The sequence below is a fragment of the Leopardus geoffroyi genome, chromosome B3, assembly GCF_018350155.1.
Source record: "Leopardus geoffroyi isolate Oge1 chromosome B3, O.geoffroyi_Oge1_pat1.0, whole genome shotgun sequence".
In the NCBI taxonomy this organism is placed as follows: Eukaryota; Metazoa; Chordata; class Mammalia; order Carnivora; family Felidae; genus Leopardus; species Leopardus geoffroyi.
This window is the reverse complement of record NC_059337.1, coordinates 131816574-131840456: the sequence shown is the minus strand read 5'-3', so window position 1 is coordinate 131840456 and position 23883 is coordinate 131816574. Positions and strand designations below refer to the sequence as shown.

At 42.7% G+C, this 23883-nt stretch overlaps 2 protein-coding genes across 20 annotated transcripts in view; one reads left to right on the top strand and one right to left on the bottom strand.

Moving 5' to 3' along the window:
- The window catches only part of GPR65 (G protein-coupled receptor 65), a 145605-nt gene extending 126761 nt beyond the window's left edge, over positions 1-18844 (bottom strand). For all 13 annotated transcript variants that reach the window (XR_006705220.1, XR_006705221.1, XR_006705223.1 and 10 more), the window contains exons 1-2: positions 18351-18844; positions 5268-5343 (exon numbers count right to left, since the gene is read on the bottom strand). The gene's annotated coding sequence lies outside the window, so the exon portion shown is untranslated. The remainder of the gene's footprint in view (positions 1-5267; positions 5344-18350) is intronic.
- The window catches only part of GALC (galactosylceramidase), a 153117-nt gene continuing 148054 nt past the window's right edge, over positions 18821-23883 (top strand). For 3 of the 7 annotated variants that reach the window (XM_045451779.1, XM_045451781.1, XM_045451780.1), the window contains exon 1: positions 18835-19029. In XM_045451779.1, the coding sequence (XP_045307735.1) occupies positions 18835-19029 (195 nt within the window). Of the gene's footprint in view, positions 19030-19124; positions 19536-23883 lie in introns of those variants that run through there. The other 4 variants (XM_045451785.1, XM_045451782.1, XM_045451778.1 and 1 more) reach the window with 3 other exon arrangements.

Below are 23883 nucleotides of genomic sequence, written 5' to 3'. Positions count from 1 at the left end.
GGCTCTGCACTGACAATGTGGAGCCTGCTTGGGATTCTCTCTCTCTCTCTCTCTCTCTCTGCTCTTCCCCCACTCGCTATCTCTCAAAATAAATAAATAAACTTAAAAAAAAATACCTGAGACATTTGAGGTATTTTCGCAGCAATGCAGACCAGCTTTGGTGACAAAGAAGAGTATCTTCTATTTTCTATTGAAGTTTCTGGCACTGATAGATTAGGACAAGTCTTTTAGCCATAAAAACAGATCTAATTAAAGAAAATAATTTGTGAAAAATCGTTTCTGTAAATTAGATAGAAAGTAACCACATGGTCTTCTAGAAAACATCACTTTCACATTGTCTATTAGACTACACAGGCTGCAAATAAACTTGTGAAAATCACCTTACATCATGTCCTCACACTTAGTGACAATGTGTTGTTATGTGCCCACAGATTTTAAGGGTTTCTTTTCTATAATGGATAACGTAGCAGATTCACTTAGACAGGCTTTTATTTTTACTGCACTTGATTTGAGAAAAGATGACTAAAAGGAGCAAATATTCTGCTACCACACTCAAAAGAATCTCCCAGTTCTTAAGAGTCATGAGGCTGAGTTTCAAAGAGTCTATTTTTTACTTCCGGAATCCTCTGTGAATTATTTCAAAGTTGAAATTAATTGTCTTTCCCCACTCATGATGTGGTAGCAAAGAAACTGAACATCAGACCGATTGTGAGATAGAGACCTTGGCAGCATGATAGGTCTGTATTGTTGCAAACAGTCATATGGAGTTGAAGGCGGCATCTCTCTCGTCAGTTCAGATGCAAGAAGGAACACTAGATATCATACCACCTGCAGGCACAGCTGGACCAGCAAGGGAACGAACGCAACCCGACTAGCTTGCAAGTAGTTAATCAGCACTACCTTAAAGATAGAATTCCCGGGGCGCCTGGGTGGCGCAGTCGGTTAGGCGTCCGACTTCAGCCAGGTCACGATCTCGCGGTCCGTTGAGTTCGAGCCCCGCGTCGGGCTCTGGGCTGATGGCTCAGAGCCTGGAGCCTGTTTCCGATTCTGTGTCTCCCTCTCTCTCTGCCCCTCCCCCGTTCATGCTCTGTCTCTCTCTGTCCCAAAAATGAATAAAAACGTTGAAAAAAAACATTAAAAAAAAAAAAAAAAAAAGATAGAATTCCCAAATGTACCTAATGCAATCTCTGACAGAAAGCATAAAGATATTTTTCAGAACTTAAATCTCTTGAGATGGAAAAGACCTTTGGTGGGGACCAGGATCAGAGCAGGATCAGAGCACCTGTTAACGTGACCTCATGGGCCTGTACTCAACAGTGCTCACCTTCTCAGGAGACCTCCTCTGACTTCAAGGGCCCCACTGAATGTCTGCCTTCTCAGGAGACCTCTGCTTCACGGGCATGGCTTCACGGGCCCCCACTCAACAGTGTCCAGCCTCTCAAGAGACCCCTGTTAACATGACCTCACGGTCCTCCACTCGTGAATGTCCACTTCCTCAGGAGACCCTTGTCCCAAATTTTGCCCTTCAAACCTCTCACTTGCAAGACACGGGGGAGTTCAGGACCGAGGAGGGTCAGCTCCCCATTCTCCTGGCTGGCACCACACCAATAAACAGCCTACTTTTCTTCACTTCAAAAGCTCCGTGACAGTTTTAACTGACTTGCTGCACATTAGGTGGACAAACTCTGGTTTGTTTTGGTTACAGAGGGTCATATTAAACACTTGTCGGAAAAAAAAAATCAGGTGCTGGTTATCTTGGGGAGGGGCCGAGTAATGACTGGAAGAGGGCACGAGGGGGCCTTCTGAGAATTTGTAATGTTTTGGCTTTTGATATGAGTGTTGATTCCGTGAACAAGTTCGGTTTGCAGACATTCAATTCATCCAGCTGTACACTCAGGACATGTGTATTTTTCTGCATGTACACTACACTGCAATTATAAAGTTAAAAAGTGGCATCAAAGGCTGTGTGAGATGAGATATAAAGAATCCTGACAACCAACCAACAACTGTATTACCTTCAGATGGAGCATAGAGGCCTTCCTGAGAACTGACAGGATTTTACTTCTTTTCTCATATATAAAAAGTAATTCATAGAAGCCAAAACAATAAATAATTTAAACAATATGAAAATGAATTCACCAAAAAAAAAAAAACGCTATATGAAAAAACGAATATTCTAGGCACCTGGAAGAGTACATACAAATTGTCCCTTGAGGAAAGCTCAGCCTAGGCTTCTCTGTGAGGAATTCTCCCAGAACAAATGGATGGTTGCCAGAGGGCAGGGGCAGGATGATGAGCAAACTGGGTGAAGGGGAAAGGAAGGCACCGGCTTCTAGTTATGGAATGAAGAAGTCATGGGGGATGAAAGGTACAGCTTAGCAAATATAGTCAGTGGTTTCGTACATAGTCAGGGCTGTGTGGTGGTGACGGATGGTAGCTACATTTGCGGTGAGCACAGAATCACGTACGGAGCTGAGTCACCATTTTGTCCACCTGAAACTAACGGAACATTGTGTGTCCGTTATACTTCAATAAACACATTAAATAAAAAAAAATTCTCACAGATAGAGTTCTAACAAATATGAGCTCATTAAAACACACATGTGCGCGCACATACACACATTTAACCACTATGTTTGAGATTCAACAAAAATGAGAAAGATGAGTAGCAGATCCACAAAACCTTAAGAGATAGATTATACAATCAATTTACAAATCTATTAACAAATTAATAGATACACAACACAAAACAAGTGTGTTTAATAAGAAATAAAGAAAGGAATTTGAACACATGAGTAGGGAGGAAGAGACTTCAAAAGACGGGTAGGCATATTTTTGGAGCGACTAGGAAAGGCTTTCCAGAAATAAAAAATGTAATAATTTAACTTAAAAAATTAATACGGGGATTAGCTTCAGCTGAATAAAAAAATTAATGTACTGCAAGATAGATCTAAAGAAATAATACAGGGGGAGCCTGGGTGGCTCAATTAAGCCTCTGACTCTTTTTTTAAAAAAAATTTTTTTTTTCAACGTTTATTTATTTTTGGGACAGAGAGAGACAGAGCATGAACGAGGGAGGGGCAGAGAGAGAGGGAGACACAGAATCGGAAACAGGCTCCAGGCTCTGAGCCATCAGCCCAGAGCCTGACGCGGGGCTCGAACTCACGGACCGCGAGATCGTGACCTGGCTGAAGTCGGACGCCTAATCGACTGCGCCACCCAGGCGCCCCTAAGCCTCTGACTCTTGATTTCAGCTCTGGCCATGATTTTCAAGGTTTGTGGGATCGAGCCCCATGTTGGGCTCTGCGTGGAGCCTGCTTGGTATTCTCTCTCTCCTTCTCTCTCTCCCCTCTCTCACTTATGTCCTCTTTCTCTCTCAAAATAAATAAATAAATAGACATTAAAAAAATAAATAATACAAAATTATCAGTGTGAAAGATATGGGAAAATACCAAAGAGACATGGAAGATAAAGTGAAAAGTTCAGGATATGTTTAACTGGCATTCCATAAGGGATAGAAGAAGAGAGAAAATAGGAAAGAGGCAACGTTCGAAAAGATAATCACTGAGAGCTGTCTAGAACTGCTGAAGGACACGGATGGAATCCTCAGATTTATGAAGTCCAGCAAATTCCAAATAGGATTAAAAACAAACAAAGATGGAAATCTACATACATGTAGACACCCTGCAATGAAGCTGAGGATCCAAGAGTAAGAGACAGAAGGCCAGAGAGAAAAAATGGTGTACCTACAAAGAGTAAAATTTACAGAGACAAAGGACTTCACAGAAGTAGTAACAGAAACCAGGAGGCAGTGGGTTGATAGTTCCAAACTGCTATGAAAATGTATGTAATCCTATAATTAAATATCTGACAGAACTAAATTTCAAAACCAGGGCAAAATTAAGGACAATTTAAGATAAATTACCAGTTGGGGTGCCTGGGTGACTCAGTCGGTTGAGCATCTGACTCTTGATTTCAGGTCAGGTCATGATCCCTGAACCCGTGTTGGGCTCCGTGCTGGGAGTGAAACCTGCTTAGTATCTTTCTTTCTCCCTCTGCTCCAATCTCTCTCTCTCTCACACACACACACATAATAATAATAATAATAATAATGATGATAATAAACTACTACTGATGAAATTTACCCCCAAAATCTTCATTAAGAAGACCTTTAAAGGATGAAAGTGAAGAAGGAAAATGATACTAGAAAAAAGTCTGAGATACACAAAAAGCTGAATAAGCTACTAGGACAGAACTCTGATGCTACACAGTGTCCCATCTATCGCCAGGCTCACATGTCTGGGGAGAACACCTCAACCACGAAGATATCCCTCCTTGGGACCAGGATTGAGAGATCGAGGGGTGTCCCTTCCTCCTCTATCCATCCATTGCACAGTGATATTTCACATATGATACCAAGCTCTGTAGATAATAGTTGTTAAATTAATTTGTGCGAATCTAAGGTTTTTTTTTGCCTCTGAGATTTTAATGGAATACATAATTCTTATCCTTCGTACATTTTTTTCAGACATTATTTTTACTGCTTTTAATAAAATTATGACAAAATTGTTTTTAGAACCACTGCTGAGAAATGTGGGCAAGTTGCTAATTTTGGCAAATCCCAAAAAAAGATAATCCCCAGTGCATTAAAATATATCTGTTATTAACCAGCTCCTCAAATAGTACAAATCATTGATGACAATCATCAAAAGATAAAATGTTTTCCTACAGGTTATAGGAAATACTTGCCTTCCTTGATCAGTTTACTAGCTACTTATTACGACTACTATGTCTCAGACACTGATGGCCACTTATTAAGTAAGTATTATTACTTAATATTTATTAATACTAGAAATACTATTTCCAAATTTCACATTATTTCTGATGATATAAAAGGTATCATGAGACCATTGTACTAATGAGGAAATGGGTAGTTCTATAGCTGGGAGCTGGTAGATTTCCTCACAGCCACTTAATTCAGTTTGCCAATATGATGTTTCCTGAAAGGGAATGGAGCGTAAATATTCCTCTTTTGTGTATCAATAGGTTTACCTAACTATTTCTAAATGTCAGTTCTGACACCCTTTAACCACTGCTCAGAAGTGGGGGAACCATGTGGCAGCCTCATTTCTCTTTGTCTTATAAAGTTCTGCTTTATTGCATTTCTGTAGCCTAAACTTGGTAAAAGGTTGTGAGCATTACTGACAACCACGCCTGAGTCGTTATCTACTTAAAAATATTATTTTATTGTTAAATCTTACACTTACCCATGTTTCTTGAGGAGATGATTTTGTTGACCGAGGAGCCAGATAAATCTGCTTGCACCGAGATGAGAAACCAACACTGTGAAGGGACAGGAAATTACACTTGTGTTTCAACATAAAACAATGAGGAAGCAGCATCTTAATAAGAAGGATGTTCATTATTCAACTTTGACCAAAGACAGTCTCCTAAATAGTTTAAAAGCTGTTTTTGTTTCTTACTTACTGTAGTATAATTTTCATGACTCACTCTCCTCTTCGCATCTTACTTACAACGTATACTGATATTCGGTGTGTTTTATTTAATAGAATACGTGCTAGACTTTCATGTAATCACTCACTCATTCATTTAGTCTGTCAACACATACATCTATTACATTCTCAGGACACTGTGCTGGGAGTGATTTAGGACCTGGCCATAGCATGCGAGAAGCTCATCACCTAGTGAAAGAGAAAGGCATGTTCAGGGATCACCATGATACAATGGCAAAAATGGGTAAGTAGTACTCCAAAAGAGGTCCAAGAAAAAAAAAAAAGAAGAAAGAAAGAAAAGAAAGAAGAAAAAAAGAAAAGATGAGTTATGGGAATGTGTGACGTAGGAGAGGATGGTCTACATGGATTCAGCATGATGCACTTCCTGGGAGAAAAGCAGTTGAGGAAAAGTGGGTGTTGGGTGTATAATGAGCATGTTCCCTTGCTTAATCCTGGCACCTTTGTGAAGTCTTTTTTTTTTTCTTTTTAAGGGACCAACAGGATTAGCTATATAGTATTTTATTGTAGATCTTTTTTTGTTTTTATTTTTTTTAATGTTTATTTTTGAAAGGAAGGGGAGGGGCAGAGAGAGAGGGAGACACAGAATCCGAAGCAGGCTCCAGGCTCTGAGCTGTCAGCACAGAGACCAAAGTGGGGCTCGAACCTGTGAACCGTGAGATCATGACCTGAGCTGAAGTTGGATGCTCAACCAACTGAGCCACACAGGCGCCCCTCTTTTTGTTTGTTTGTTTCTTTATTTATTTTGAGAGAGAGAAAGAAAGAGAGAGAGAGAGAGAGAGAGGGAGAGAGAGAGAAAGGCACCTCTATTGTAGATCATTTTCTCTGATTGTCCTCTTGGAATAGAGGGCCGGGAGTGCTAAAAACCATGCTAAAACCAGTTGGCTAACTGGCTTAGGTAAATCAATAATTCTATGTAACATGGTTGTATGAGAAAGACATGAATTGTTCTAATGAAACCTCATGTAGCACGTTACATGCTGACATTTGCTGCCAAGTCTATAAATGGTTTAATATGAAGTGAAATTAACTCCCAGAACTTTTGAGATATAAAAAAGTCAGAGACATCACATATGAACCTGGCTCTCATAAATCTTTATTACAAATGAAGGGGAGGGGTGCCTGGGTGGCTGTGCTGACAGCTCAGAGCCTGGAGCCTGCTTCAGATTCTGTGTCTCCCTCTCTCCCTGCCCCTCCCCCGTTCGCATTTTCTCTCTCTCTCTCTCTCAAAAATAAATGAACATTAAAAAATTAAAAAAAAAAAACAAATGAAGGGGACAAATTATAAGCATAGAATTAATGTGGGATGGATGTGACTTAAAATTAGAAACTATAATCATGACAATCTGAGTCTGTTTCTGTAAAAGGACATTAGAGGATGTTCTTGGTAGCCTTTTTTGTTTGTTTGTTTATTTTCTACACAGAAGTAGAAAAGATGATCTTGTGATATAACCAAGACTTTTAATCTTGGGAGTTATTCAGGACGTGACACAAATGTAATGGGGTTTTCTGTGCTTCCTTTATAGGTTTTTCATGGAGAATAATAAAATTAAGAACTCACATTTACAAAGTACATGAGAGTTTGCCAAGTAATTTAGCATATAGTAAATTAAAACTTCAGAATACTTTATATTTTTATTGAAATAATGACAAATTTAAGTATAATCTGGAAAATTAATAACAAATACCTTAAGACTTTACAGAAATGAAAGTATGATTTCAGTTTACTTGTGGTTCTACTCCACAATTTTCATTTTTGTTTGGTTTTACACATCTGCTTGTCTGTAGCTTCTGTGCACAGGTACGCCACGGCCCTCACAATGTCTTATTTTATCTAAATAGACTACACGTCTGCTTTTAGGGAAAAGGTATATTCATATTCATGTCTAGTATTTATATATTATGCTCTTCAGAACAAAAAGGTATATAGTCACGAGACACAAGAAACACAATCAAACTTTCACTTCTGATTAAATAGGAGAAAAACTGTAGGTCTCCTGTGCTAAAACGTTGCCTGTTCTACACCGTAAGATGCTGAATGACTTATAGGAAATGCGCTTCTTGTTTAGTCCAGAATATATGGCAATACGGTGTTTTCAACCATACGGCTATCTCATAAGCAGTTGGAAATTTCAGAGCATTGAGTCTCTGGGACATTTTAATGGCTACAAGGTGGAAAAAAGCCACGTGGCAGGTGTTCAGAACACCGCCTTGAGGGGGCTGGTGTTCCTGGTGTGCCAGGTGTTTGCTCTTCTGAGGCCAGCCTGAGCCAGTGGCAGGGCACTCTGTCTACCCATGGGGAACAAGAAGAGAATGTGGTTCTGCCTGGTTCCAACGTCTCCACAGGGCAGACAGCACAAGAGCCTAATCTGCTGATGAAGGGTCCTCTGCTTGGCCACATGGCCTGCTTGGTGCAATTTCGTGAGCTAAAGCAGCCAAGTAGGCATGGCAGGGTATGTTCTGAAATACTGCTGTATTTTCCCAGCCGCGTTTCCTTTACTGCCCCCACCCAATGCAATGAGCTATTTTGCATTTATTGCATCAGAAGAGGAATTTTTGGCAGAAGAGTAAAGGGTCAGGGGGAGAAAGACAGTCCTAGCTTTTGAGTTTCAAAAATATGTCTGCAGCTTAGGAGACTGGAAAGGACTGAGGCCCAGACAGTATGCTTGGGAGGGTACCTATAGAGACAAAGTGGAGCCTCCAAGAACAGGAAAGGGGCTGCCCTGTGGGGGTGGGACTTGGTTGTGAGAGAGGAAGTTCTGAGAGCTCAGATGTGGCATCTGAGACAGGGACTTTGCAGCCTGACTGTTTTGCACCCCTTCCCCAGCAAGCCCTGCAGTGGGGTGGGGTGTCAGTCACTCCAGATGAGCTATACAGTCTGGGGAGAAGAGTGGCCCTGTGGCTCAGGTCCAGGGTGAAGTCCGGGTGGCGAGACGCAAGGGTGTGTGTGGGAGAGGCTGGAGGCAGCCTCAGCAAGATCCCCTGTGCCCAGTGTAGCACACAGGGAGTAGAATCATTTCTGGAAGGCCACGCAGGGAACACAGAAGTGACGGCAGGCCTCTGCCCATGTCACGGGGCTGCCAGGGGCCCAGTGTGTCACACAGGCAGCCTTACAGCCATAGATGAGGGACAACTCAGGTGAGTCCTGCACGGCCTAACTACTGAAGACCAGAAGGGAAGGAGGGCATCGCGGGAGAGGCCAGCGTTGATAGGGGGTCACCTTGAGATACAAGGGTGGAGCTACCACCCTCAAGCATTCACAACGTGAGAATTCCCTGGACCTCAGCTGGCGTTGTGGGCGGAATTGTGTCCCTTCACCCCTCTGCCAAAATTCATATGCTGAAGCCTTAGCCCCTAGTACGTCAGAATGTGACTGTATTTGGAGATGGGCCTTTAAAGAGGTGATTAAGTTAAAATGAAGGGCCCTAATCCAATACAACTGGTGTCCTTATCAGAAGAGGAGACTGGGATACAAAGTAACACCAGGGGTCCATGTGCACCCAGGAAAGACCACGTGAGGACACTGGGAGAAGGTGCCATCTTTAATTCAAGGAGAAAGGCCACAGAAGAAACCAAACCTACCAGCACTTTGATCTTAGACTACAAAGCCTCCAGAACTATGTGAAAACGAATTTCTATAGTTTAATCCACCAGTCTGGGGTACCGTGTTGTGGCAAATACAGGTGGAACCCAGAGGAAGGAGAGGTTGGACCCTGAATTAATCGCGATTAAGTTTCCACTGCCCTGGCAGAATGGGGGATTAAAACACAATTTTAGCTGAGTTACAAAAGATAGAGAATGTTCTGTTTCTTGCCTCTGTGGTCCTGGCCTGAGATTGGAATCATTTGCCTCCACGGGCCTCTAGATGTGGTTCTCGGATTAGCAGCATCAATGTCATGTGACTCATGTCACATTTGAGAGCTGCGATGGTCTGTCCGTCCCCAGGCCCAGGGCATCAGGAGCTCAGGTGGGAGTCCAGCAATGTGTGTGTTCTAAAGTCATCCAAGTAGTTTTGATGCTCCCAAGTTTGAGACCAGCTGGTGTCCGGGATGGGTGTCTGGGCAAGAGACTGGGAGGGAGAGAACAGAACCCCTGAAAAGAGGGGAGTGAGGAAACCCCTCCGTTTAAATTCCTGCCTTTGGTTACTTTAACCCTAATGTCTCTTCACCAGTAATTAAATTCCATTTTGCATCATTGTACCATCAGTTTCTTTGGCTCCAGCATTTTTAAAAAAATTTTGAGCTAATACAGCCTGTCATTTCAGACTTGTAAGTGCTTTTGACTTCAGTGTCAAGTCAGACAGGCTTAAGTATAGTAAGAGTTAAAATGGAGATCTGTTACTAAACTGAATACTAGAGGCTTTAATATCTTAACTACCTTTTTAGAAGATCTAATATGAATTTCTTGACGTCTATAAATTATATAATTAACTTTTAATGGCCTTTACTATGTCCACTTATTGAAATAACTTAACAAAATGTTAAGAAGGGTATTAACTCCAAATAGTTTCCTCTGATGTATTGTGGGTGTGCAAACTGCTGATTAACTTAATTTTTGAAGTCAGGGTAATAAGTATACATCCTTGTGGAAGTTTCTGTTTCTGTTGAGTCTGCTTATGGTAGGGACAGTCAGCTAATAGTTTAGGATTTAAGATCCAAAAAGCATTTCATGAATCCAAGTTTAAACAAGGCCAATATATTCTAATATTTAAGGAAGTTCGATCCAAAGGATAGGGAAGAGAGGTACAGATGATTGGCAAAAACTTGGGTCAGCTGGGGCCGAGGGGTTACGGATACACAGGAGGGAGGATGTGCAGCCAGCTTGATTGGAGTGGGCTCTATGGTATCAGGGCTGGTGAAGACAGGTTCTGCTACCCAAATGTGCTGGTAATAAAAAATCCATAGAACGCACAGAGCAGAGATTATAGTGAAAATCCAAGATAGAAATACTTGCAATTTTACAGGAAATAATGCTAGAGTCTTCATTCTCCCTGGTGCTTTTTTAGAGGCTGCCAAAATATCTTTGCAAATGTGCAGTAATTGAGCACATCCCTTATGGTGTTTTATAATACCCATTTACTTAATTTAATTCACCCAATATTTGTTACTGCAATATTTAATACTGTATCATATGAGTGGTTTGCTAATATGCATCATGAGTATGTGTGGTGATTTTAAGCTATGTTCACAGATTCTTTTCTCCCCTCCCCTTTAGTGTGGGCTAGACTTTAGCAACTTACTCTTGGTGAATAGAATAAAGCAGAAGTGATGGTCAGAAAGATCCCGTGACTTCCTCCTCACTCTCTTTGATCTGAGGGAAACCAGCTGCCATGTCGTGAGAAATTGTCTACTTGGTGAGTCCCTGAGTGTGCCATCTCGGAAGTGAATCTCAAGCCTTCAGATGCTTACAGTTCCTTCTAACATCTTTACTGCAATCCCATGACAAATCTGGAGCTAGAACCACCCAGCTAATGTGCTCCTGATTCCTGACTTACAGAAGGGAACAGTGAGAAACACTGAATATTTGGTGCTTTAAGCTACTGATTTTCAGATAATCTGTTACGCAGCAACAGACAGTGGAGGTTTCATTACACGGGCATGATTAAGTAAATCCTTGGCCAACTGGTGATTAACTCAACCTCTAGCCCCTCTCCCCTTCCAGGAGGTGGGGAAGTTGGGCTAAAGGTTCTAATCCTCTAGGCTTGCCTTGGGTATTTCTGGTGATCAGGCCTCATCCTGAAGCTTTCCAGGGGCCCTAAGCCACAGGTCATCTCAATTGCAAGAAGAGGATACTCATCACTGTGCAGATTCCAAGGGTTGAACCTCTATCAGGAACCAGGGACTAAGACCAAAAATCATAACCAAAGATGCTTCTATTACCTCTTTCACTCAGGAAATTATGGGGGGTTTTACGAACCCTGTGTCAGGTACTGGGGGCCAAATATATATTTCTTACTATATCACAATACCCCAACCACATTAAATAGGACAGAGGTGGGGTAGATAGTTGGTCATACCACTGACCGCGGGACTCAGGGTGGCAGGCAGAGAAAGAAGCATCTGGCCTGGCCCCTGGAGACTAGCAACAACTGGGGAGGAAGGATGTCAGGCCCAGGTGAATGCCCTGAGGTTGAGCTAACCTCTAATTCCAGTCCTGGCCCCTGGAATTACAAATAGAAAACAGAGACAGAAGCCCAGGCTAAGCCAGTAGGGTCAGATGAGAGTCATCTGTAACAGGTCATGTTTTCATAGGGTCTCTTTTCTGACCAGGGTCCACTCTGAGTACAGTGATAACTTGGTTAAACCTCTCAGTTCCATTCTGTTTTCCACCCCTTCCCTGCCTTTCTTAGATGCCCTGGACCTGCCTGCTTTATTCCTCCTGCAACCCAAACGTGATCTCTTGAAAGATTCTGCGGCTAATGCATTTTAACAACTTAAACACGTGGGCCGAATCCCCCGGGGGGGGAATTGTGGCAGCAGCTTAAAGAGGTATTATTTTGAACATTCAGATTAAATATTCTTTCGGAGAATCTTTCCACAAATATTTGTTAACACTTATTAGGTCTATTATGAATAAACATTGACTGCCATAGCATAACACTACGCTGCTGTAATAGAAATTATAATGAATCATACACCGGACTTCCCCTTTATCAGACTTTAGAGTCTTGTAAAGAAGATACCTGAGAGATTAGATGAAGCGAAGGTGACTTTAAACAGATAAATCGAGGGAAAGGAAAGAAGGAGGGACCATTGAGATGGATCTTTAAAAATGAGAAGGCTTTACACATTTAGATATGGGAGAAAGGATATTTTCAAACCATAACAGCATGAGGTAAGTCATAGAATAGAACACCTGTTGGGTGTGTCCTGGGGAGAGCAAGTGATTACCTTTAACACAGTCTATTAAAAGAGATGGGGAACTATTTTTTCCGATTTCCAGTCTTTTGTGACTTATGTGCACACAGTTGTGAATTCTCAAAACATGCAGTGGTATGTTGTGTATGCGATACATTTTCCCTTGGACACCAAAGTATATGTTTAAATTTTTTGAAGACAATTCTAAATTCTCCTTACGACTTTGGTTGTAACTTTATTGATCGGGGATCAACCATACGCTCAATATACAGAACTGGTGTCCTTAAGAGAGCTGGACACACAAAGAGACATCATTAACTTGCAAGCACAGAGGAAGGATCATGTGAGGACACAGAGGGATGTGGCCACCTGTAACCCACGGAGAGAAGCCTCAGAAGATACCAGATCTCCCCACAACTTGATCTTGAAGTTCAGAACTGTGAGAAAATAAATTTCTGTTGTTTAAACCACCATTTTGTTGTATGTTGTTATAGCAGCTTTAGCAAAGAATGGATATTCTTCAGCTTTATCTTTAGCCGCAGAGGTAGATATTTACTGAGTGTGCCTAGCCCAGGGCCCAGGACATACTAGATCTGTTCTGTCCAATACAGGAGCCGCTGACCATATGTGGCTATTGTGCACTTGAGATGTGGCTAATACAAATTGAGACGTGCTGTACATGTAAAATGCACTTAAGGTTTTGAAAACTGAATATGAAGAAAGAACATAAACTATTTTATTGATATATTTTATATCAATTACATATTTGATAATATACGGATATTTGGGAATAAATAAAATAGATCATTAAAATGGATCTCACTTGTTTTGTTAATATTTATTTTGAGAGAGAGAGAGAGAGAGAGAGAGAGAGTGTGTGTGTGTGTGTGTGTGAGGGGGGCAGGGGCAGAGAGAGAGAGAGAGAGAGAGAGAGAGAGAGAAAGAGAGAGAGAGAGAATCCCAAGCAGGCTCTGCACTGCCAGCTGGAAGCCAACACAGGCCTGGATCCCACGACTGTGAGATCATGACCTGAGCTGAAACCAAGAGTCAGATGCTTGACTGACTGAGCCACCCAGTGCCCCAAATTGACTTTTTTTTTTAATGTGGCTACTAGAAAATTTCAAATTACATATGTGCTTTGCCTTATATTTGTTGGACAGCATAGCACTAAATGTTTTAAAAAATCTTTACAGTGGTGGGAGCCTCTGGCACGGTTATTTTCTTCGTGCTTAGGATTTGGGATCAGGTGGATTCTACAATTCTTCCCCTGGCGGCAGTGCAGAAAATGGTACTGACGATCCAAAGAACAGCCATATCACCAGTGGAAACATCGGAGGACAGCAAAACTTCCTGGAGTTCTCTTATTTGAGCAGATCCACACGGTAACAACGACCAGTGGAAGAACCAGGGGTGGTGAAGTTGAGATGTGCATTTTAAAGCGGGGGAAATGCAGACACAGAGGCTGAGAACTCTTGGATGATTGCCTCTGCTCTGGATTGTAACCTCGAGTGTTAGTCACGGTTCTTTGCTGCGGGCAACAGCACCACCTGTGGCTAACTTGAGCAGAAAATGAAGGACTTAGAAAGCCTTCAGGATGCAACACAGAGTTGCTTGCTGAGGCTGCCCAACCAGGCTTGCGAAAATGGGCCAGAGCCAGAGGACCAGAAAGACCGCTCAGGTCACCGTGCCTGAGCCGTATGTTAGGACGGCACTTTTGATCGTGCTGTTCGGGGCACTCGGGGCTCCTCTGATGAGCCTCTGTGCTGCTGCCTCCACTGGACTCTGACATGGTCTGGGGTGCTTGGCTGTTCATACATCTGTCTAGCTACCCTTACATGATCAAAGTCACAGGCTCAAGGCACTGGCTGAGGGACACTGCAGAGCTCTCGCTGCTGGGGGCAGGAAGAGGGAGGATCTGGCTCCTTCCCTCCTGAAGGAGGGGAATCTGCCTCCCACCAAGACTCGCACACTGGGGAATCAGCCATATGGGGTATGGGCTTGAATGACTGTCGATAACAAAAATAGGAAAAAAAAATTCAGAGTAGTATAAAGACATGAATAATCTTTTCCTTCAGAATTGTCTTAGTTTTGTGGAGAGCAGTCAAGTTAAAAGTTATACTGTATTTAAATCTGTATGCTGTTTATGTCATTTATATGATAAACACTTCTGTAGCATGTAGTATATGCTGGTCACTTTTTTTAAATGTTTAGTTTTGAGAGAGAGAGAGACAGAGGATGAACAAGGAGGGGCAGACAGAGAGGGAGACACAGAATCCGAAGCAGGCTCCAGGCTTTGAGCTGTCAGCACAGAGCCCGAAGTGGGGCTTGAACTCATGAACTGTGAGATCATGCCCTGAGCTGGAGTCGGAGGCTTAACTGAGACACCTTAGGTGCCCCTATGGTGGTCACTTCTAAGTGCTGTATGAATATTAACTCAGCTAGCCTTCATACCAACTAATTACTATCATCATCTCTATTTATAGATGGGTAAACTGAAGTCCAAAGATGGAAAGTAACTTGGCGAAAATCACACAGCTGGTAGGTGGTATTAGAGATTTGACACTATGCAGGACTCCAGGGCTGATTCTAACCACTATGCCACAGTATAGCTCTTTGCTATGGCAGTTTTTATGAGTTATCCTTAAGAAAATGTTTAGTAAGCAATATAGAATTTATTCCATTATGTCGATTCTGTCCTATGAACTATTGTTATTGTCTTCACATACAGTCCCGAATTAAGAGAATTCGTATACATTTTTTACACTGATCAGGATGATATTATGAAATGCGATCAAGCGACATATGTCAAACTGGAAAAAATCAGATAAACAGCAGATGCTACAGGATAGTTCATGAAGAGTATATACTTCATACTCTTTTATGCCCAGGAGATTCTACATTAAGGAATGTTTCTACTTTCTTTTGTAAATAATCCTTTTTCCTTATCCCCTTATATGATTATTCAGTGATTTTTTTAAACCAAATTTTTATTTTTTTGGTATCGAGACATTAAGTGATACTTAGACCTCCAAGTTCTACAGGAATTTACCCATGCTTTGTATTAGAACTTGTAAAGTTTCACATTTTACATTTAGAGCTTTATCCATTTGTAGTTTATGTGTGGTATGAAGCACAGATCTCAAATTTGATCATTTTCCAAATAGTTATCCAGGCGTCTCCATACATATACACATATATGTTATATATGTTAATATATGTATAATATGTATATGTGTGTATACATATGTATATATATTTTGTGTATGTGTATATATATATGTGTGTGTGTATATATATATATATATATATATATATATATATATATACACACATACATGTATATATATTTTTTAAGTTTATTTGAGAGAGCTTGTGAGCCAGGAGGGGCAGAGAAAGAGGGAGAGAGAATCCCAAGCAGGTTCCATGCTGTCAGCACAGAGTCCAACAGGGGGCTCCATCCCGCCAACCATGAGATCATGACCTGAGCCCAAATCAAGGGTCGGATGCTTAACTGACTGAGCCATATGGCCCCTCCATATGTTTTAAAAAGTTCCATCCTTACCCCAGTGATTTGAGGTACCATTTTCACAGTGATTTTTGTTTTTAAATGTTTATTTACTTTTGAAAGAGAAACAGATGCGAGCAGGGGAGGGGCAGAGACAGAGGGAAACACAGAATCCAAAGCAGGCTCCAGGCTCTGAGCTGTCAGCACAGAGGCCAATGTGGAGCTGGAATCCAGGAACCATGAGATAATGACCTGAGCCGAAGTTAGCCGCTTCACCAACTGAGTCATCTGGGCGCCCCCAGTGATTTTTTTTTTTTTAAGTTCAATTCAACTAATATATTTTGAGTACCTTCTGAGGTATGGACACTGAATTCAGGGAGTACAGAGAGGGAAAAGACTTGGCCTCTGTCCTTCAATATGATGGCTGAATTCAGATTTCTAAAAGTAGAGCCATTTTCTAAGGCGAGACAACAGACTGCTATCAGACTTTATCAATAACCTTTCATTGAAAGGCAAAATCTCTCATCTTTCTCAAGAGACCGTCTGATTTTGATCACATTCGTCACTTTCAAAGAAAGAGATTTTGCTGTGACTCAAGTACAGCTGTGATACTCAAAAACACTGCTCCTTTAAGAGAAAAAGCCTTCACTTTCAAAACTCACCTGAAATTTGAGAACTGAGAACAACACTTCTCCTCTTGTTTATCTCACACCGCAAAAATCACAGAACAAGGGGGAGCTCAACACATGAACGCTTGTCTGAAAAGTGCTATTTCCCTTTATCTTACCTCTTGAGCACATCTGACTGCTGTGTCCTGAAGCCCAAGAATCTCTCTTCCTTGGCTCAGATTTAGTTGCTTTTTTATTAGAAACTTTCTTTCCGAATGGTGTCCTGAATATACATTAGAAATTTGAAACTGGAGATATTTTCTGTGGTAAGGTAAAATTACTTTGGTATATGGACTGATAGGAACTAGTGATATGTCCTAGGGATGAGAACATGTTTTCTGTTAAATATTCTGTGTTTCCTCTTCTACAGATATCACAAAGTATACAAATATTTGTGGTGTGCTCTACTGTGGCTTGCATCCACTGGTTTTTCAGATTCTGGCTTAAACTACAATGTTAGGGGGTGCCTGGGTGGCTCAGTCGGTTGAGTGTCCGACTTTGGCTCAGGTCAAGATCTCATGGTTTGTGAGTTTGAGCCCCGCGTTCGGCTCTGTGCTGACAGCTTGGAGCCTGGAGTCTGCTACTGATTCTGTGTCTCCCTCTCTCTCTGCTCCTCCCCGGCTCACACTCTGTCTCTGTCTTTCAATAATAAATAAACGTTAAAAAAAAAATTAAAAAAAAAACTACTGTGTTAGATGGGGTGGATCAGAGTGAGTTCTGGGAAGGTAAATCTATGGAACCTGGGTAGTTATCGTCTTATATCACAGAATGGATAGAGAAGGTACAGTTCAGGCATGTCCTGTATTGGGAAAAAAAGAAATAGAAAAAGAAAAAAGTGGCCCATGTATACAGGACCATATAATTTATCATCCAAGCCAGAATACTTTTTTAAGTTTATCTATTTTGAGAGAGAGGGAGCGAGAGTGAGAGAGGCGGGGGGAGGAACAGAGAGGGATAGAGAGAATCCCTAAGAGGCTCTGCACTGTCAGTGCCGGGCTGGATCTCAGGAACAGAGAGATCATGACCTGATGTGAAATCAAGAGTCAGACCCTTGAACCACTGAGCTCCACCACCCCCCCCCCCCCCCAGCCCGGGGCGCCCCATGCCAGATCACTTTGAGGGTGAAAGGGGCACTATTAACATTTGTTAGAACAATAGAAATAAGCTGGGACCGTCCTTAGTAAACCAAAATAGATCTACAGTAATTTAAGAGAAACAGCAAGCATTGCTATCATGCACTGAGAAAGGACGGATGGCAGAATGGCCTGACAACTGCATTTTTGGGATGGCACAGATGGGAGATTTTTCCTCCTAGTATAATTGTGATCATGGAACTTAAGTTTGTAGTTAAGGGGAAAAACAATCTGATTCCAAATAGGACCCTGAAGATGAAGGCTCACATGTCCTATAGTCTTTGGATCTTCTCTTTGCCATTTTGGGGTCTCTAGGGCTTGTGTAGATATCGAAAACCAATTCCATGGGTATGCAAAAGGCAGATTTGGGATCAGAAATGCTTTCTCTGCAGCCACTCAGTCTCTTCAGTTTGCTCAGATACCAAGAAAATCAGAAATCTCACACTGACGCTGCATGTGGCAGAATCCCAGGACAATTCACAACTTCCCTATCGATTTTGGGTTATCTGCCTGGAACCATGTCAACGGGCTACGTAAGGTACTTGATGAAGCTAAACGCCAAATATACGTAATGATTACCAGAATGGAGAACCCTGTCAGCTAAAGGTAGCCAAGTGTGCAACGCATTCAGCTCGGATTTACTGAGCGCCTATTACCTTGTATTTCGTTTAATCCCATGTCCCCCGGCGGCTGCTCTTGTTTCATCTTACGCAAAAGGAAACTCAGGCTCAGAAAGCTAAGTGATTCGACCAAGGAGACGGACACCTGAACTAGGACGTAGTGGGGGCTGCAAGCTGGGTCTTCTCTCTTGCTTTGCCATAGATTGGCATGTGGTGGATGTGCCCCGAGATGTTAAGGAAGGTCCAGTTCTCTCGGCTGGCTTTGGACATCCATCTCCCCTGAGCTAACGTGCCCCAGCAGGTGAGGCCGGATGAGGCGCAGGGAAGTGAGTACACATGAAGGCCACACTCCACAGGGCCTGAGCAGACGACACTCTGGGTCAGGTATCTCACAGCAATCGTCCCCGACGTGTGGCCCGCACTCAAGATGGCGGCGCTGGCGTCAGCAGTCTCCTGCCCTTCTCCACATGGCGACGACAGGACCCGCCTCCCGAGGCGCCGGAGTCATGTGACCCACACAATGGCTGAGCGCCTACCCCAGGCTTCCCGGCAACGCCGAAGGAAAGCCATGACGGCCGCCGCGGGTTCGGCGGGCCGCGCCGCGGTGCCCCTGTTGCTGTGCGCGCTGCTGGTGCCCGGCGGCGCGTACGTGCTGGACGACTCCGACGGGCTGGGCCGGGAGTTCGATGGCATCGGCGCGGTCAGCGGCGGCGGGGTGAGCGGCGGGCGGTGGGATGCGCCGGCGTTGCCAGGGGGGCGCCCCATAAGCCCCCGCGGCGCAGCCTGGCGTTTCGACGCACTCCCGTCGCGGCCCGGTTGCCGGCGGCCGCCCGTCGGCCAGAGGTCCGGGCGCGTGCGGGGTTGGAACCGGCGCCTGCTCGTTTTAGATGAACCTCTATGTAGAGATAGTTTTAATAGACGAGGATCCGGAGATCCACCGAGTGACAGGTGTCGATAGTGACAAGGCTGGGGCTCGCACCATCACCCTCGTACAAGCCTGGGCTCCCTTTGCGGTGGAGAGGACATTCCTGAGGGTCGCTCCAGAAATGGCCAAGGACCCGGGGAGCATCTCTCTTTCCAAAAGGATGCTTCAGTGCGGGTTGGGGAGTCGGACGCCCTGGACCACTAGTGCAGCGGGCAGTTGGCTAACTTCACAGGGGCCAGTGCACAGTATGTTTGTGTTGGGAGGCAAGACAGGTGCCTCAAGGCCTCTTTAGGAAGGTAAGAGGCCAGTCTGAGACTTGTTTTGTTTATAATGCTAGACTATGCTAGTATCAAATGGTAGTCTAGGATTGTTTAGTGTTGGGGGCTTTGTTTATTGGCAGTGGTCAAGGCCCAAGGTGGGGTGAGTTGCCTGCTGGAAAAGTCGGTGCCTGTGTGTCTCATTAGTGGCTATTTTTGTGTGCAGGGAGGGGGAAACATTGGGCCAACAGCCAGGGTGGCTTCCCACCTTTAGGGTGTGTAAGAATCACCTGTTATGGTTGATAAAATGTACTCCCCATTCTGTAGTTCTGGATTGGGACCTGAGAATCTGCATTTCAACGAATACACCAGTTGATTCTCATACTAAGTATTGAGAGCCTTTTTTCTTTTAAGTAAATTTAACTTTAGAATAGCTTTAGGCTTGCAGACAAGTTTCTAAAACAGTACAGATTTCTCAAATACGCTGCAGCCATGTTCTGTTATCAGCATCCCACATTGGTAAAGTACATTTGTTACCACCAGTAGTGATAACATGAAAATCCATACTTTCATATTTTATATTTACTTAGTTGTTTCCTAATGCCCGTTTTCTGTTCCAAGATCCCATCCAGAATATCAGTTGTGTTTAATTGTCATGTCTTAATCCTTTCTTGGCTGTGACAACTGGGATGGGTTCATGTTACCTGGGCATTGCGTAAGACTTACGTGAAGGGAGACGGGACCATTCCAGCTTTGTGTAAAGTTGTGTGGGCATAGCTGGTAATTGTCTGAGATCCCTGGTCCTGCTGACAGGTGGCCTCTTGGCCTGGGAGCTTGCTTTAGTAGCATGATTGTTCTTGGCTCTAAAAATTTCTGTCACATGCCCTTTGTAACCTTTTTCCTGTCTTTGTTTTATCCCCTTCCATTGTACCCCAAATCACAGCTAGAGCTAATTTTATTTGATAATGTTAAGGCCTAACTCTTGAATGGGTTGTTTGTTGGGTTGAGTCAGACAGAGCTTGTATATTCAGATGCAATTCAGAACTAGCTTGATGGCTTGCTTGCTGAATGGATGTTTTGTACTGATCTCAGCTTCCTGATAATCAGTGTTGTGACTGGACTCGCCCTTATGGCTGTTACTTTGGTTGTAAGATGTCCTCGGCAATAATCATCAGGAAACTTTGAAAAAAAAGGGGGGGGTGCTATTGACAGATCCTGGCAAGCACGTGGCACACCTGGGCCACACAGCAAGATTGTGGGGAGGGACCCCTGTGTGGCTCAGTCAATTGAGCTTCCAACTCTTGGTTTTGGCTCATGAACCATGAGATTGAGCCCCTAGTTGGGCCCTGTGTTGACAGCCTGGAGCCTCTTGGGATTTTCTCTCTGCCCTTCCCTCTCACGTGTGCATGCGTATGCTCTCTCTCTTGCATGCTCTCTCTCAGAAATAAATAAGCTTAAGAAAAAAAAAGATTGTGGGGAGGGGGAGAGAGAGAGAGAAAACACCTGGGGTCCTGCATTTATTGCGGCTCACTCATTGGTGAATTTAAAACTTAAGAGGGGGAATTTAAAGTACAGGAAGAGAAAGAACAAGCAGCCGAAATGGTCAGTTACTGAAGTCAACCAAGATCTTTAATGTTTATTTATTATTGAGAGAGAGAGACAGAGACAGTGTGAGCGGGGAAGGGTCAGAGAGAGAGAGAGAGAGACAGACAGACAGAATCTGAAGCAGGCTCCAGACTCTGAGCTGTCAGCAAAGAGCCCGACGTGGGACTTGAACTCAGGAGCCATGAGATCATGTCCTAAGCAGAAGTCGGATTCCAACCACCTGAGCTTCAGCCCGAGCCCCTCAACCAAGATCTTTAAAACAAAGAAGGCTGCCCCCACCATGCCCCCATAGCCTGGCTCTTTATCTAGATGTGTGGCCCGCAATGTGTTTATTTGAAATTGCCATCTTTGAGGAGGATGCCCTTAGGCACTTGCATTCCAAAAAAGAAAAAACTGTCAAGGTATACACTACAATCCATCTTGATGCTGAGGCATCGGAGTCAGTGGTAACCCAGGATAGCTGAGATGTTAAAAGTCGGGGGTAGGGCACGTTGTAACCCAGAAAGTACACATCTAAGTAGGATTATAGTAGCACTCCTATAATAATTATACAGACAGTAGTCTGAAATTCAGTCTGTAGCCATTGTCCCAAGCTTAATGGGTCCTCCCCTGAAACCAGGTCAGTGATCCTGGGGCTCTAGAAATGCATTCAAAGATTTGAGTAATAATTGTGCAATATTTAAACATCTTTGGCCATCTTATGTAAGTAGGTTTATCAAATAGGCTCTTCCAAATATGATGCATCCCCGCCCGGGAATCTCAGATTGGGCTATTAACAGTCCCTTAAGTCTGGGTAGCCAAGCCAAGGACTAGCCTTCAGACTTCACTTATAATACCTATAGATTTGGGCCAATTCCTCTCTTTTCAGGGTGCCTGAAATATCCTGAGGCTTTGGCCTCAGGGTACAATTAAAGGTCAAGAAGTGGCCTTCCTTATCTGGTAAGGCTGACAGGAACATTTAAAAACTTTAAAATAGCCATGTAAAACACCTGATGTGACTTCATTACAGTGTAGTTGACAAGGAACTTTGGTTATTCCTGTGACATAACATTCTAAGATAATAACTAGAATTATAAGTGATAACAGACCAGCATATAGTAAGCCTCTAGGAATTTCATATGATTTCTGGAACACTAACATCAGTCACACATATTCATACAAATTTAACCTAAAGAAGGTTTTCCATTATTTATTTGACAGTGCTTTTCATGTAGTTTAACATAAATAAGCCTAATTAGTTTAAGAATCCCTTTTTATAAGGAGAAAGAACAAATCTTTTGAGATTGTTCCAGGATCCCCTGGAAAATCCCAAAGTTAGTTCAAGGTTAAAAAGACTTCATTTAGGGGCGCCTGGGTGGCGCAGTGGTTAAGCGTCCGACTTCAGCCAGGTCACGATCTCGCGGTCCGTGAGTTCGAGCCCCGCGTCGGGCTCTGGGCTGATGGCTCAGAGCCTGGAGCCTGTTTCCGATTCTGTGTCTCCCTCTCTCTGCCCCTCCCCCGTTCATGCTCTGTCTCTCTCTGTCCCAAAAATAAATAAATGTTGAAAAAAAAAAAAAAAGACTTCATTTAGAATTTGATTCTGGGAAGTTTGTCAGAAATATCAAAAGGTTTTGAAACACTTGATTACAGGGGCACCTAGGTGGCTCAGTTCATGGAGCATCTGACTCTTAATTTCAGCTCAGGTCACAATCTCACGATTTGGTATATTGAGCCCCGCATCAGGCTTTGCGGACAGTGTGGAGCCTGCTTGGGATTCTCCCTCTCCCTCTCTCTCTGCCCCTCCCCACTTTCTCAAAATAAATAAGCATTTGAAAAAAGGTAATATACTTGATTACATAGGATCATAGATAGTGGTGAAATGTTACTTAGTTATCCATTTAATCAACTTTAACCAAAATTACAAAAGACTTTATAGGCAAATATGAAAGTTACATACTTGTATATAAAAAAAGAAGTTCTTTTAATAGAGAAGACTCATTTTCTTAAGTGATCAAAGGGGTGATAAAGACAAAATGAAGCACAGGAAATTATTTTGATAAAATACAGAATCTTTATTTCCTAGGCAGATTACTTAAAAGGTAAAAACCTTGCATAGTTTTACTAAGAACAGACCAGTAGTCCAAGAAAACAGCACTTTTGTTTATTTATTTTTTTAATGTTTATTTAATTTTGAGAGAGACAGTGTGAGCAGGGGAGAGGCAGAAAGAGAGGGAGACACAGAATCTAAAGCAGACTCCAGGCTCTGAGCTGTCAGCACAGAGCCAGACATGGGGCTCGAACTCCTGGACTGTGAGATCATGACCTGAGCTGAAGTTGAATGCTTAACAGACTGAGCCACTCAGGTGCCCACAAGAAAACTGTCCTTTTAGTAGATGAAAGAAAATTAAGCTCTAGTTTTCAGAAGTACACTATTTATTAAAACTTATTTTAAAAAATCTTTATAATTTATTTCATTTTTAGCTAGCTTGCTACACAAGGTAAAATTCTTTCTTCCTCTCTTATTCTCTTTCCTGTGCTTTCTGTATCCATTTAGTTTGTGTATGTTAGGACAAAATTACTTCCATTTGCCTTAACAAAAATGCATCTCCATACTTCATATCTTTTCTTAGCTAAAATACATGCTACTTTCCTTGCCTAGAGATGTTTCCCTTATTTCTTGTACTTTTAGTTACATATATTAGGTAGAATTCTTAATTCTTAGAAACTTTAATTTTTACTGAAAACTAGCAAGTAAGGAATTGTGAACTTTACTAGCCAATATACTCTATACTGGCAAATTAAT